The 14941-nt window shown below is 34.8% G+C and overlaps 2 protein-coding genes across 4 annotated transcripts in view; both read right to left on the reverse strand.

Moving 5' to 3' along the window:
* Nucleotides 1–128: 128 nt before the first annotated feature.
* Nucleotides 129–11649, reverse strand: LOC101492567 (phosphatidylinositol 4-kinase beta 1-like). 3 transcript variants are annotated; one of them, XM_004503886.4, is made up of 16 exons: nucleotides 9594–11647; nucleotides 7734–7922; nucleotides 7563–7611; nucleotides 6864–6996; nucleotides 6318–6762; nucleotides 5304–5384; nucleotides 5104–5223; nucleotides 4588–4657; nucleotides 3543–3640; nucleotides 3356–3460; nucleotides 2290–2343; nucleotides 2030–2173; nucleotides 1899–1952; nucleotides 1724–1798; nucleotides 1050–1133; nucleotides 129–961 (listed from the first exon to the last, which is right to left on the reverse strand). In XM_004503886.4, exons 1-16 carry the CDS (start codon nucleotides 11064–11066, stop codon nucleotides 860–862), a joined length of 3276 nt encoding a protein of 1091 aa, XP_004503943.1. In that variant the 5' UTR covers nucleotides 11067–11647; the 3' UTR covers nucleotides 129–859. The 3 variants fall into 3 exon arrangements, with proteins under 3 accessions (XP_004503943.1, XP_027191756.1, XP_027191755.1); XM_027335955.2 differs by lacking the exons at nucleotides 129–961; nucleotides 1050–1133; nucleotides 1724–1798; ... (3 more) ...; nucleotides 3356–3460; nucleotides 3543–3640 and adding an exon at nucleotides 3673–4151 and having other exon boundaries at nucleotides 9594–11649; XM_027335954.2 differs by lacking the exons at nucleotides 129–961; nucleotides 1050–1133; nucleotides 1724–1798; ... (3 more) ...; nucleotides 3356–3460; nucleotides 3543–3640 and adding an exon at nucleotides 3673–4161 and having other exon boundaries at nucleotides 9594–11649.
* Nucleotides 11650–12697: 1048 nt separating this feature from the next.
* Nucleotides 12698–14941, reverse strand: part of LOC101492897 (uncharacterized) — a 3168-nt gene continuing 924 nt past the window's right edge. The window contains exons 3-6 of the mRNA XM_073369932.1: nucleotides 14630–14936; nucleotides 14098–14299; nucleotides 13557–14021; nucleotides 12698–13263 (exon numbers count right to left, since the gene is read on the reverse strand). Of these exons, the coding sequence (XP_073226033.1) occupies nucleotides 12835–13263; nucleotides 13557–14021; nucleotides 14098–14299; nucleotides 14630–14936 (1403 nt within the window). The 3' untranslated portion in view covers nucleotides 12698–12834. The remainder of the gene's footprint in view (nucleotides 13264–13556; nucleotides 14022–14097; nucleotides 14300–14629; nucleotides 14937–14941) is intronic.

Genomic DNA, 14941 nt, shown 5'->3' on the forward strand with positions numbered 1-14941 from the left:
GTTGCTTTTGCAAACTGTTTACATAGCGAAGTTCATTCAAGCATGAGTTTGTAAACATCAAGAAATTATTTTAACCCCAACGCCAGATTTGACTTGGTTCAATGCACATAATTTTCAACCCAACAGGATAAGTAAAACTGTGATACAGAAACAATGCCATCAAACCTTAAATATTTTACAGACAGATATGAAGGTGAAACAAGTTTTCACCATGAAAGTAAACAACAGGATCAATTACACAGGATACGATCACACATCATTGAAGAATTTTGGTCACAATTCTCCATGGTAAAGTATTGAAGTAACACCTCTGGGAAGATAGACACCACTGAACTGCTGTGATCAAGAATAAATTACAGAGGGCAGTTGACCAACACAGATAGTCTGCCCATGATTCGCTCCATACCGACATTCAAATTGTACATGGTCGGTATCTGTTCAACAATTTCAGCACACCGTAGATGAATCAGTCAGTTTACCCAGTGCCCATCTCCACTTCCAATTTAAATGTGATCTGTCACATTAAAAATCACTGTACACTGCATTATCAGCAGTAGGAGGCAAACGCAACTTCTCCAAGCAGCAGAGCTCCATTCTACATGGAACGAGGGGGATATGAAAACGACCGGGCTTCACTAAATTTAACCTGGTCTATGTTTTTAGGAAAGTTAGAATCTTTGAACTGGGAGAAAATGAGGCAACATGCGACCACCTATTAACCCTTCCCTCCCTCTAACACTTAAGCAACTCCATATTGAACAAACCACTCCCACTATAAATGTAATGATGATTGCCGAGCATTCATCGTGCAAGCTTGACCAAAATGGAACAACCAAGTTATCACGAGTGACAAATTATCTCACAATATTCCATTCAAAACTCTCTGATAATAATCATACTGCCGTGTTCTCCAAGCATCCAGGCTACTGCTAATAAGAGAAAGCACCAAGGAGACACATTGCTGCAAAAAACAAAAAACAAAAACAATATGATCACAATCAAATCCAAAACGTTTTGCTGTTAAGAAGACTCAACGGTAATATTGGAACCTCTTCTGTTAAACTGAGATGGAATCGCTTTCGTAAGTTCTGTATTGTCCGTATACCACCTTTAAAGCATGGGAAATCTGAATCCTGATACCGATACAGCCATAAAAAGAAAAGGTTCAGGGAAAATCCAATAATATATGCACAAGAAACAAACGAGATTTTCAAAAGATAAAATAAGTGAAACATGTGGTAATTTTGCCAGCTTGAGGGGAATGTTTATGCAAATTGGATAGTTATAGTCCATATCATACAATATCATATAAGTATAGTAAACAAGGTACATTAATCTTTGTATTCAATGTGAATATGTGTTCAATGTGTGTGTGTAAGTGAGTTCCATTGTTTAAGACATGGATCCTCGTATGATCTCTTCTTTTGCATTTTCTCAACAAGAATTATGTTAGCTAGCAGCTGTTTGCACAAAAATGTGAGCATCCAATAGTCCGAAAATATCATACAGCACAATGTAGGAAGGACAGCATGATCAATGCAAAACCAATGGGATACTTTCAGTCATTTGACATTTGCAAGGTTGCTTTCTAAGAAAAGCATAATCTTGGCTATCCATCATATTGTTCTGAGTAGCTGGAAGTAAAGATCATACAAGACGAAGAACACAGCCAGAATAAGTATTAGATAAAAATACAACCAAAGGTAACCAACATTCATATTACCTGCAACATCTCAACAAGAAGAATAATACGCTCAGCATGCTTGCGGCAAGTGAGGAAGCCTTGAATGCATAAAACCTGGATTGCAGGGACAAAGCAACATGACAAATTTAGAGCTTAGAATAGCACATGTCATCTACAATCTCTTAAGGAAAGATCATGAAGTTTTTATCAGCACCTTAAAATAATCAAAGAACTCGCTTGGCACTCCCTCGGCATCAGAATCCATAACCTAGCATAATCGCATTAAAGTGATCATTATACGGAAACTTGAAACAGGGTGAATAAAAAGGAAATAATCCATGTTACCTCAAGAAGCTCGCGTGTTAGTTTAAAAGGTGCACTTTCAAAATTAACCCCACCAGGTGATTTGGAAAGCATAAAGCCAAAATCAATATGTATGATATGACCTTCTTCGTCCAATAGGAGGTTCCCATTATGCCTATCCTTTACCTTGATGACAACAAAGGAAAAAGAGAAAGTGGGAAAAATGCAAAGCATTCAAAAAATAATAAAAGAGCATAATGTTATCAATCAAAATATAAAGCACCAATGATAAAGTTCCTCACTTGCAGAAAGTAGCACACCAGGGAATATCCCGCCATACTCTCAACAAAGTTCCTCTGAGACAAAGAAAGTAACCAAATTATGAAAGTAAAACAGAATTAGCGAAATGAAATCTTCTCAATTTTAACATAAACCAATATGTTCTTCATCACACAAGTTAAAATTAGTAAACCTATGAAATATCCCTTTAAATTAAAACACTGTAACAAATGAAACAAAAATGTTCTGCCATAAAAAGGACGGGGATAGAGAGAAAATAAAGAGCAATCAGAACTAAATGTTGTAACTTGCAAGTGGAAGTCGGTACCTAAGAAACAAATCAACCCTAGTACAGTGCATAAAGGGATGCCGAGGAGCCACTGCTTAATAATTTAAATTTACCAGCACATTGACTTGAACAGCAGATGAGAAATACATAAAATGGCACAGAAATATGCCAAAGTAATATATAAAATGGTTTGAAACTCATTTGAGACCCACCATAGTGTGTGCATCCCATAAATTTTTGTACCATTTAAGTTGATCATAAAGTATTATTTCAATTTTTATGATTATGCAATCGCATTTTAATATTTTAAGGAGAGAGGTGAATTTAATATAAAGGCTAGTAAGATTAAGTTATAAAAGAGATTGAATTGGGGATTAAATCCGAAGCAAGTGTTAAAAGCTATTGGGTGATCCTTAAATGGAGTAGTGACTAATGCATTAGATAATAAATAAAAAATTAATGATACATTTTCCTTTACTTGATTGTGTCAGTAGACAAATCTTTGTTTGATTTTGTTTAGATGAAAATTCGATACTGTTAGGGCAGAACAGGAACAAAAGTTAGTCCTTTAGTTAGGGATCAATTAGATAAATAGGGGCAAAACAAATGGAAAATTTATTGGCTGTCCACTCAACAAAATATGAAATTAGATTATCCAAATCGGAAAGGGGGAGGGACATATAAATCTAAACATAATATATACAAGCAGAAAGAATCTCCAATCAAGAAGTCACTACACAGTCTAAGATGAACAAGTTCAGTCAATGAATAGATCAATTGTATCTGCATCTCTAAATTACCTGGGCAAGTTTAAAACTTGGAGAATTTTCTTCATATTTAGCATTGAAGAATTCACGTAAACTTGAGATGTTGGGATATCTGCTTTTGATTGAATGAAGGGAAGCCTAGAAAGCATTAATGTTTTTATTAACATAGGCAAAACCGTCGACACTGCAATATATTTGAAATGTGTGATCACAAAATTACCGTATCTGGAATTGTTTCAATGAGAGCTGTATAAGAAGAGGTACACAAAACTTCATAAGGGCGAAGCCAAAGGGGTAGACCAGCTTCTTGGAAAATATCTAGCATAAAAAAAGTTTCAAAACCCAATTATTTTAAGTAACAGGTATTGAAGCACAGACACTTCTGCATCCTGGTTTACATGTGCATCAGAACATAATAAAACGAGTCGAGAGCCAAATCAACTAATGTCAACAACTCTTAGGTTTATGAAATAAAATTTGTTTACTAGACAATTGCATTCATGCTTTGGCACAAAATTCCACTTCAATTTGCAACTACTGCATTTAAAACTGCAACAATGTAGATTTACAAATCCACAATGAAACTTATATTGAGATATTACACATGCATTCTTATTCAGAGTGTTGACATAATAAAAATGATTTGATCTTTCCTTTATCATTGTGGAGTAGAACAACTTCACAGAATGGGAAATAATGAGAGCCCAAAAGTAGAGAAGACCCAGTACAAGAGGCTTGTGGAAAAATTCATTTATCTAGCCGGCACCAGGTCAGACATTGCTCTGTAGTTAGTGTGGCAAGTCAATTTATGCATGATCAACGGGAGTGACTGTTAGGTCCTAGAATAAAGGGAAGTTTGTTAGGATTGAAGTTAAGAAGTTATTAGGGGTTAGTTTAGTTGTTAAGTTTATTAGGAATTCTTTCTTGCTAAAAGAAAGGATCCTAACAGTGACATTTACAAACAGTGAATAGAGTTTTTTTGGTACTGAAGGCAAGTCCAGGAAGAGGACTGTTATTCAAGAAGAAAGGAAAACGGTCCATTGAAGTGTATAAAAAATGGACAATCCATGATTCATTGCAAATAGGAAGTCCACCTCAAGGTATTACATGTTTTGAGAGGAATAAAAGTAAATGCCAGGGAAACCAAATCAACCATGAAGACTTTATAGGGAGAAACTTTTTTGCAACATAAGGAACACCAATGGAAGAAATGGTTAATTTCTGCACATGATGAAACAAAACAAAAGATTTGAAACACCACCTACCATAGAAGTGAGAAATAAGTTGAACAGCCAGATGCTCTTGCCTGCAATCATCTCCACTCTTCACAATAACCTATGTTAAAAAGGGAAAATTGCACCAACATGCTCATAAGAATTTCAATATGAAGCACATATTTTGAAACAGAAACAACAAATAGCTAATATAGAACATAAGCCAACCATTCTTTATTGAGTCATATTAATAATCATAAACAAAAAAAAAACGACATGATAGTGGAGCTTTTGACACAAGAAACTGCTTTTTTTCTAGATACTGCATAAATACCATATGTGAATTCATAAACAATACTACTTCCAGTTCTTTTTATTAAAGACAGTTAGGTCATTATTATAGATCAAATACATCAATTTTTGTTGACCCGATTGTCTTTTATAGAAAGGACTGGAGGGAGTACCATTTTTATGTATATATCATTGAGTTCATAAATTATTGAATTTCCAAAACAGGTAACTAACTACATATAAAGACATTTCTTGTGCTTAAAAATACATGCTTACCGATCGCAAGTCCCAACCAGGTAACTTCCCATATATCGAATCCTTGCGTACCCTTTCTTTCTTTGCATCCCAAAGTTCACCAGACAAAGCATCACTGGCCTTAGGAGTAATTCCATTAGCCTGTTAGGAGGAATTATGTCATACTACAACTCTGCAATCTTAAGGCCAAGTAAAAACAAACTTTAATAATTACGTCTTACCATCGGTTGTGCATCTGATGAGTCTTGGCCAGCACCTTTCAAAGGGAGTCCGAGCGGCGCTTCCCCTTTTGCTGCGGCAGCCTACCAAATGTTCAAGTGTTGACAATAAAAATAAGGTTCAAATTAAGAAACCATTTTTATATATAATTACAATGAGGGGGAAAATAAGAGCACAGTAGTTATTTTGTCCAATAAGTTTATTCATTCAGCAGTGATTATTTGTTTCCTTATTGTAACCATAATGAACAAAAGTAAATTTCAACGTTAACTGGTAAGTGCCTAACAAAGGCATGAGAGATAAATATGCAACTCGATATAACCCCAAATTGTACCAACATTGGCTTATATTATTAAATTAAATGTCATGGTGTTGAAGGTTTTTTGCTAAAACACACTATTGGGTAATATCGTTATCCTATGTTCATCTTATTGTATATGCTATCACATTATATGATCCATGACACAATATATCTTAAATCTTCCATTTACCAGTAATAAGATCGCCACAAAAGCAATTATATTCTAAATTGCTGCATGCTCATAAAGAGTATAACATTACAAATCTTGCATGAAACATCTGAGAAGTTAACCAGTACATTTAAAGGTGCAATGTTCATAAAGCATTGTTAGTAAACCTCTTATCAAGAATGTGCATGTGAGGTGCAATCCCAATACACAAGGCCCAATCTAATTTAATTAAATAGAATAAGCATGGCAGTAGGCTTGCCATTCAGTTTTTTATGTTGGTTTTAGGCTTGGGAGAGACTAAGCTCTCTAATTCCTAGAAGATTGATTAGTTTGTAACTTTCCTGTGAGCAGCAGTTTGTATTTCTTATCTTTGTATAAGTATAACCGCATTTGCAGGAAGTTAATCCTCAGCGCAGTGTATTAATACCAGTATTCATATATTCGTCCATTCAATTAGTTAGCCACATATCAAAAGATCTATCAAGCCTCTATTGTACCAACAACCAGATATGAATGCATATGCATTGAAACAGTGTACTTTATTACCTTTACTTCTTCTATTGCCACTGTACTTGGAACACGACGATGTTCCTTCTTCCGAGGTGGTGCTTGATCCTCAATATCTTCCAGTCTAACCCCAGGATCAGCTGTCAATACTATTTGTACCCATTCCAGATCACTGTCATGTTTGGCTCCTACTGCTTCACATACACCCTCTCTATAAGTCTTCCCTGCCTGACCATTATAGCATGTTTCCACCGAAAGATTCAAGCTAACAAATTTTGTTTTAGGCTGAGATACATGAGTCATTGCCTGGTCAATTGCCTCAGCAGTTGATCTGGACATCCTATCATTGCTATTACGGTAAACCTCTTGTGCTGTCCGTAATGGATATGCCCAAGGGGGTGGTTTTTGCAAGAAAGCATCTCCATTTGCCAAAGGAATTCCACCTTGAGAAAGCTTCTGAGAACTGGATGTCTCCTTGAAATTACTATAACAAAAAACATGCACAAGGAAAATATCAATAATGTGTTTCTCATTTTACAAACTACTAACTCTTCACAATACCAATGAATATTATCCAAATTATACCTTGGCATTTCACATCTCAAAACTTCTAAGCAGATCATGTACGGTGCCTTCTCCCTAGAATTCAAGAGAACAGCTTCATCTACTGGTATATGAAGCACACGATACATGCCCTTTCCCAGCGGAAAACAGACTCCTAGAAATATATGACGGGCAAGATTCATATAGAAGCAAGAGATCCACAAATCATAATCAATGGAAAAGTGGAACTTGATCGGCAAACATAAAAAAGGATACATGTTTACAGTAAATGGACTGCCAGTAAAAACCAAATAAGTAGTTTTAAACATAATTCCTAGATAAGTGAAAAACTGCATCACCGACAGGTGTCTGGGAAATTTCATCATTTTATCTGCATAAAAAGTTCTGCTTCTTGAAAAATAAGCCGTTATTTTGTCATACCTCCAACGGAAGAAGAAAATACACATGCATTGGAATTGGGAAATTTTACCATTTCTTCAGGAGAAAAAACTGCCGCTTAACAACATGTTTTTTATTGTGTTATACATTGAAAGGAACAGGAAAATATAGATATAAAGCCTGAGACTAAACCAATAAATGTGGCACTATTGCTACTGAAAAATTCCAGACCACACTTCTAAAAAAAATTAACCTGCTCATTTGAAATATACAAAGAAGTAGAGAAATTCAAAGCCAAAACTAAACATCATTCAGATAATATGGATAGAAGTCAAGACATACCTCCAGTGTTTTGAACCTCTGTTACATGTATATTGATCTCTCTAAGCGACTAGAAATATAAGAAATACAAAGGTGTCAGAAACACAAATATGGAATTCAATAGATTTTTGTTGATAACATCAGTCAAATAGATGAAGAAAGCATCAAAAAAGGAAAATTCCAGGAAATGACCTCATGAAGAGCACTTTTGCGACCTTCAATTGGAAACACATCCACTAACCCATATGATGTGTCGCATAATGACTGCACAAATTCCAATGAGTCATGGTAAGCCCCTTTCCGGAACTGAGATGGATTGATCGGTAACGGGGGCTTTGTGATTGATTTTTCACTTTGCTGCTTTGGGGACCCAGGATGCTTCTGCAAAAGTAATCAGATACCCCGAAATGTGTCAGAACTAAATGGAATACTGAAAATTGCACTTGCTTAAATATAAAAAACTAGAAAGCATAAGGCAGGATGTATTAACACTTGCAGTATTTTTCCCTGAAGTCCGACCTACAACTAGAATCAGAGACGTCACAAATATGAGCTATTTCCAATGCTATGCTAACATGCAAGCAATAAATCATAAATTTAGGATTATACCACCATTTATTTAAATTGATTTCTTAAGAAATGTACCACATATTTGTGAATTAACTCTCAAAGACACCTTGAATAAAAGCTTCGCATTAAATTATTTAGGTGAACGCTCATGAATGGCTTCACTACATCTACCACACCCACGCAAACACAAAAGTACTTAAATGCTGAGGCCCATTATTACAATGTGCTGAAATTCAACTTTGTGTAATTAACGGAGCAGGAGGATTGAACTCTTAACCACTTGATCATTAAGGCTCTAACACCATGTCAAGGCCAGCTCTCCTAAAAACTTGTTATTAGGTGGAAGTTCATGAATGGATTTTATAAACCACTAACAAAACACTTATCATTTCATAAAAAGTACAATAATTGAAACTAACATGGATAAGTAAAAGGCATTCCTAATGCTAGAGAAATATATGTTGATTCAATAAGACAAATCTGGCAATCCACGAGTTTTTACTTGATAAGGGAGCCAGCTGGGGATCACTGCTACATCATGCAGTTAACCACAGGAAAAAAGTTGGTTTTGATGTTAGATATGAATAGGGACGTGCACTTTGGCTATGTTGAACCCAACTGATGTTTCCCAATAATAATACCCGGTTGCAATGAGACCAAATTAAGTGATAATACAAGACTATCTTCGCTGCATGTCTAGGAACTCAAGCATTCTAATGTTCATTGTGGAATTCAAAGAAAGGTTGTGACTTAAACTCTTAGGTTTCGGACCTAAATTAACCCTACAGAACTAACTTGTAATAAGGTGAGAACTGTCCAAGGCTTCTAAACACTATATTAGTCATACCTCCAATTGATGTGCGGCACTCAACCCACGCCAAGGACTGAACATCAGGAGTGTGGACAACAAGGATCTCAACACACTCCTTCATGGACAAATGCAAGTGGAATAACAGAGATCTTGGCCAATAACAGAACTAGGATATGCTCTTTTACCATATTCGATTTTAGGTCTAATTCAACTCCACAAAATTGGAAAGTAAGGTGAGGATTGCACAAGCTTATAAGCATTGCCTAGGTCATTTCTCTAATTGATGTAGGACTTGACATAAACAATAAACTAATGAAGGGCCAAAATATAAAAAGCTTTGTAAGTCTTGGCAAAAAATTGAAAATTCTTATAAGGACCCAAATTATATATTATATATATTTAAAATTAAAAAATGAACATTTTGGAGTTTTTTTAGGGGGAGAGGTGCAGGTAACCGTTCCAGTGGCTGTTACAAGAACATAAGCAAGGTCAACGGATACTGTATAACATATTTGCTATTCGAAAAATCACGGAGGGACATTAAGCGACTTTTATGATTAAGGAGGAAAATAATGAAGTGTCTGTATCTATTGGTCCAATTCATACTTTTCAGTTTACAATCCAAATTCCATAATAGAACTAAACCAAATCATTTAATACATTCAGCATACCTCTTTCTGTCTTTTGGATCCCAATAGCTCCGAATCTTCAATTGAACGGTCACGGTCTTTGAACAATTTACGAAAAAAGTTTTCTGTACCAGGACTACTTTGAAATAAGCCACCATTATTACTAATTTCATTGGCTGGACTACTTTTGCTGTCTTCAGGGTGCACTCGGAATAGTCTTTTGAACAAGGAAAACTCAGAAGGCTCTTCTTCCTCACCATTGGCAGTAACCTCTTCAATTTTATCATTTGTGTCTTTTTTGTCCTCAAACTTATCCTTGAAGAATTTACGGAAAAACCCTTCTTTTTCATCCTCTTCGTCAGCAACATCTCTGTTGTCATTTCTATCGCGCCCATCCTTCCTATCTTCGAATTTCTCCCGGAAAAACTTTCGGAAAAATCCATCTTTCTCTTCATCTTCCACTGTTTTTGTATCTATTTTGTCCTCAGAATCATTCTTACTATCCCGAAACAACTTCTTAAAAAATCCTTCTGAACTTGAGGTCACATCATCGTCTTCACTTCTACTGTCCCTTAAGATCCTTTGAAAGAAACCATCCTTTTCAGAGTCTTCATCATCACCTCTACTGTCCCTACTCTCTCTTAAAAATCTTTTGAAGAAATTGACTTTTTCAGTGTCTAAGGCATCTTTATCGGACGACTTCCGAAAATGAAATGCATCACGAATTTTTTGGCCAAGCTCGTCATCACCTTTGCTATCTCTTAAAAGCCTTTTGAAAAACCCATCCTTTTCAGAATCGCCGTCATCTTTATCTGCCGATTTTCTAAAAAGCAAAGCATCTCTAACCTTTGGACTTGGCATAAACTTCTTAAATATCCTGTTCTCATCAGGAGACATCGGATTTCCATCCTCTTGCGCATCATTCCCTGGGGAAGGTGAAAACGACAAAGACTTCTGACTTGGCGGTGAGGTTGTTAATGACAATAAACGATTTTTAGACGAAAGCAACCTATTCAAAACTTGACTCTTGCCTCGAGGACTCGGAGGTTCAGTTTGAGGCCTTATGAGAGGCGGCCATTCACCCATCAAGGTAGCAGCAATCTGACACTTCTCCTGAATCCTACTAATCCCTTCATTATCATCAGAGTCCTCAAGCTCAGCCATCAAGAACCAATGCACCTTCAGAGCAATCTTAAGTGACTTCGAGCACATATCTATCACAAACTTATCCAACGATGGACTAGGCTTGTGTATCATCATGTAACATATTTGAAACAAATAACTCTCAAGCCCTTGCAAGGGAAGAGTGTACATTCTATTACAAAGATAATCACGCACCCCGGCATGATCATGCTTGTACAAGTAGCTAACAGCAATCCACTCACAGAAGAATGCCGAATCAAAGAACCTAATAAGCCATCCATTTTCACTAGAGTCACTGGTCAGGTTTGACTTTGGCTCAATTTCCCTGGGTTCATCTGCATAACCACGAACGAATCCTAAAAGACGCACCATCCTCAATCTACTATCATCAAAGCTATACCCTAATTTCAATTGTATCAAATTCAAAAGAACTAAACCATTCTAATGATACCTTTCCCAAATAAACCTTATAAAACCCTATCCGAAAACCCTAATTCTCACACAAATCTATATTACCAATATCATCAATTGTCTGATTCGAGCGTCTTGAAGTTACAGAAAAACTCGAGCACCAATATTTTGAGCAGGAACCCTTGCAACGGCGAATAAAATAAAAGAGCAACAATTCACTGTGTTTAATTCCTGAGGAACAGGAAACTTAAGCAACAGGTGAAGTAATTGAGGAATTTTCCACCGAAATTGCAACGCGAAATTGAATTGGAGGAAGCGAAGGTACACGAATTATGCGAACGCGATGAAGACGTGAACCTGATTCTTGAAAACGGTAGGAGAGCGTGGAGTTGAAGGTGGATCTTAACAGCTTCTTCAAATTGGGGAGGTGATTACGGCGGCAACGGTGGTCGTTGTTACTTTTTTCAGAGTGAGGAAGACGACAAAAGGTGATGTTCGAGTTCGAGTACATTAAACATGAAAATTGGAAATATAAATAAAATAAATAAATTTGAATATATTGAACCAACCAAAAAAAATGAATGCTTCTAATATGCGCATAACTGTAAGTTGCGCACACCGAGTCGCGTGCGTGGGAGGTGGAAATTGGAATACCATTTTTTCATAAACGGAAGTGGTTCTTTTTTCTTCTAGAATTCGTCCCAAAATATAGATAAAAATACAAAAATAATCGAACTAAAGTCTCACGTCAAAAAAACAAGTGAAAGAAAGTTTATCAGTCTCTTAATCAATTGATTTTAAAATATTTTTTTGGTTACAAAGATATGAAAGAATAATAAATAAAAAAGTAACTTGATTGATTGATGATAGTTATGAATTATTTATAATATTTCTATAATTTATGAAATAAATAGGAGAACGTAATAATTTAGTAACTAAATTAAAAAATTACTCATTTTATCTCTCTATGTAATTTAGTGACATTCATTTTTTAAGAGTATTTTCAACGGTAGTCAAATGAATTTATCGCTTACGTGTAATTACATAACTTTCAATTGGTGAATTAACCGTTGGAGTTCTAACACGATGCTGTCATCACGATACTTTCAAGATGGAACGGTACTTTCACAATTTAATAATAATAAAATTATAATTGTTATATTTTTTATTAATTTATTAATAATAATAAATTTATAATAGTTAATGGGTCCTATTTAATGAAAACTATATTGAGTTGTTAAAATAAAAATAATGAATTGTTCCAAAATGACGTGACATAGTAAACTTAACTTTGGGTTGATTTGGGTTGAATTCACCGTTGGAGATGATCTAAATAGTAGAGAACACTTAAATTTCAACAAATCTTTAAAAGTGTGTTTTTAGTTATCATATTTTTCACTTTATGTTTTTATGCGTTAAATTAATTATGTTTAAAGATATATAAACCTTCTATTCCCAAAAAAAAAAAAAAACCTATATTTAAAACTTACACTTAATAAATATGAGAATGTGTGGTTCAATGATGTGAATAGTAAAACATTTTTTTATAGGATATCAATTAGAATATAGCTCATTTTTAATACAAGAGTGGATGAAAAATAAAACTCATTCCAATAATGTGAACCATTTCAAACATAAATGACTAATGGAAAATGACTCAAAATCACAAGTATAACAAGTATATTCATAAATAATTTTTGGTATTGAGTATTGACAACATACTCAAAACTCAAACCCTAAAGTAGAGGACATTGGAATCCATGCCATCCTGCAATATACCTTGAGGAGGGAATTTAGGGAGGCTACTAGCAATATATTTGGCTGCATCAAAATAAGATTGGTTCCTTTTCACAAACACACCTTGTTTAACTCTATCATTATACTCTTTTCTTGCATCCATATTAGTGTTTATTTCCTCTATATTTGTTTCCAACAATTTATTATGAATGTTGTTGTTGTCTTCCTTGTTTGATGTCTCAAATTTCTGTGTCTTCATTGTCCAGCTTCCATTTCTCAAATTAAAGCTGTATAAAGGAAAGAACCTTTGGCCATATACAGCTACAAACTCTATTGCACTCAAAATGTACTCAAAATCTTCTTCACTCATGTAATACGGAAAACTAACTCGGGTCCATCCAGGTTTTACTCCAATATAGCCCTGTACCAAAAGGACCAAAACAATAAACAAATTTAGCTTCTAATATATAAAATGAAAAGATGATTTTAGTAGCATTTGAAGAGAAAAAAAAGTGATTTTAAAAAGTGTGGTAAATGAAATAAAAGATTAAAATAAATGATTTTTTATTACTATAAACTAACAAATCAACTTCTGATTAGTGTAAGAAAAATCAACATAATAATTTTATTTGATAATCACTTTGATTTAAATCTTAACTAAATAGATGTTTAATTTTATTCAAAATATATAGAGGAAATTTAAGGATTTTTCACCTTTTGAACTGCTGATCTAATAGCAAGTGATTGAGATTTATTGATATTGAGTAACTCATGTCCATAAGGTCCAGCACAAGCACACCCACCTCTAGCTTGAATACCAAATAGATCATTAAGCAATGCTGCAACAAAAGGTCCATGTAGTGGCTTACCTCTTTGGTTCCCCATTTCTTGCCACAAGTTAACTTCTCTTTCATGTTCATCACTATAATTTATGGTAGAGTATATGAGAAATGATAATATAGCTTGTCGCTTGGCGTTTAAGTTACCCAAAATCTTAATGTTGGGGTTTGATACAAGCCTCTTAAGTGCCTTGTTAATGTATAATTGTTCCTTTTTTTCTATCTCTTTGTAGCCAATGTATTCTTTAACCCAAAATGCTAATGCTGCTCTCACTGTTTGTATTATTGGAGGTGTGCCCCCATTTTCCCTTTCTTCTATGTTCTCCAAGTATAATGTGTCCTACATTGATCACATATATTATACTATCATTGAAATATTATTTTCTGAAATTTTCAACTAGAGAAATGGGATTTACCTTTTCATTGAAGCCATTGACATAAGTGACAGTTCCACCTCCACAAGTAGATGGGGTTGAAGATCTTAACTTGTACAAAGCTTTGTTCATCAGGAGCACTCCCGGAGAGTCAGGACCTCCAAGAAATTTATGTGGACTAAGAAACACAGCATCATACCCATCGATATGTCTTGATCTCATGTCAATCTCCACATACGAACCACTAAATACAAAAACCATTATTGTTTTATCAAATATTATAATTAAAAAACTTAATGGATATATCTTCGTACATATGCGCCACCTAACAAATCGTGTACAAAAATGTGGTTAATCTAGTTGAGTAGATAATTAATTTAAATCACGTTAAAAGTTGTGGTTAATCATATACTAGAATTTACCTTATTTTTTGTCGTGATATGAATTAATCATTTACTCAACTGAATTAACCTATTTTTTTCACATGATTTACCAGATGTTGTGAGTGTACATAAAATTGTTGTTCATGTATTTACACAATGTGCAATTGACAAATCTAATTAACTATGCATACCTTGCTGCGAAATCAAAGCATGCAAAACCTTTATATTGGTGAAGAAGCTTAGCAATTGCTCTTGTATCTGAATAGATACCAGTGACATTACTACAAGCTGAGAAAGATCCCAACAATGGTCGATTGGTATCTTTATAAAACTCAAGTTGTAGCTTTAGAGCTTCCATATCAAGCAACCCTTTATCATCTAAGTCAATCTCTACTACCTCAGCCAAACTCTGCCTCCAAGAAAGAAGATTGGAATGGTGCTCATGTGGTCCTACAAAAACAACCCATCTTTCTTCTTTGCTAAGGCTCCTCAAAACTCTTTCC

This window comes from Cicer arietinum, chromosome 6 (assembly GCF_000331145.2).
Source record: "Cicer arietinum cultivar CDC Frontier isolate Library 1 chromosome 6, Cicar.CDCFrontier_v2.0, whole genome shotgun sequence".
NCBI classification, from domain to species: domain Eukaryota; kingdom Viridiplantae; phylum Streptophyta; class Magnoliopsida; order Fabales; family Fabaceae; genus Cicer; species Cicer arietinum.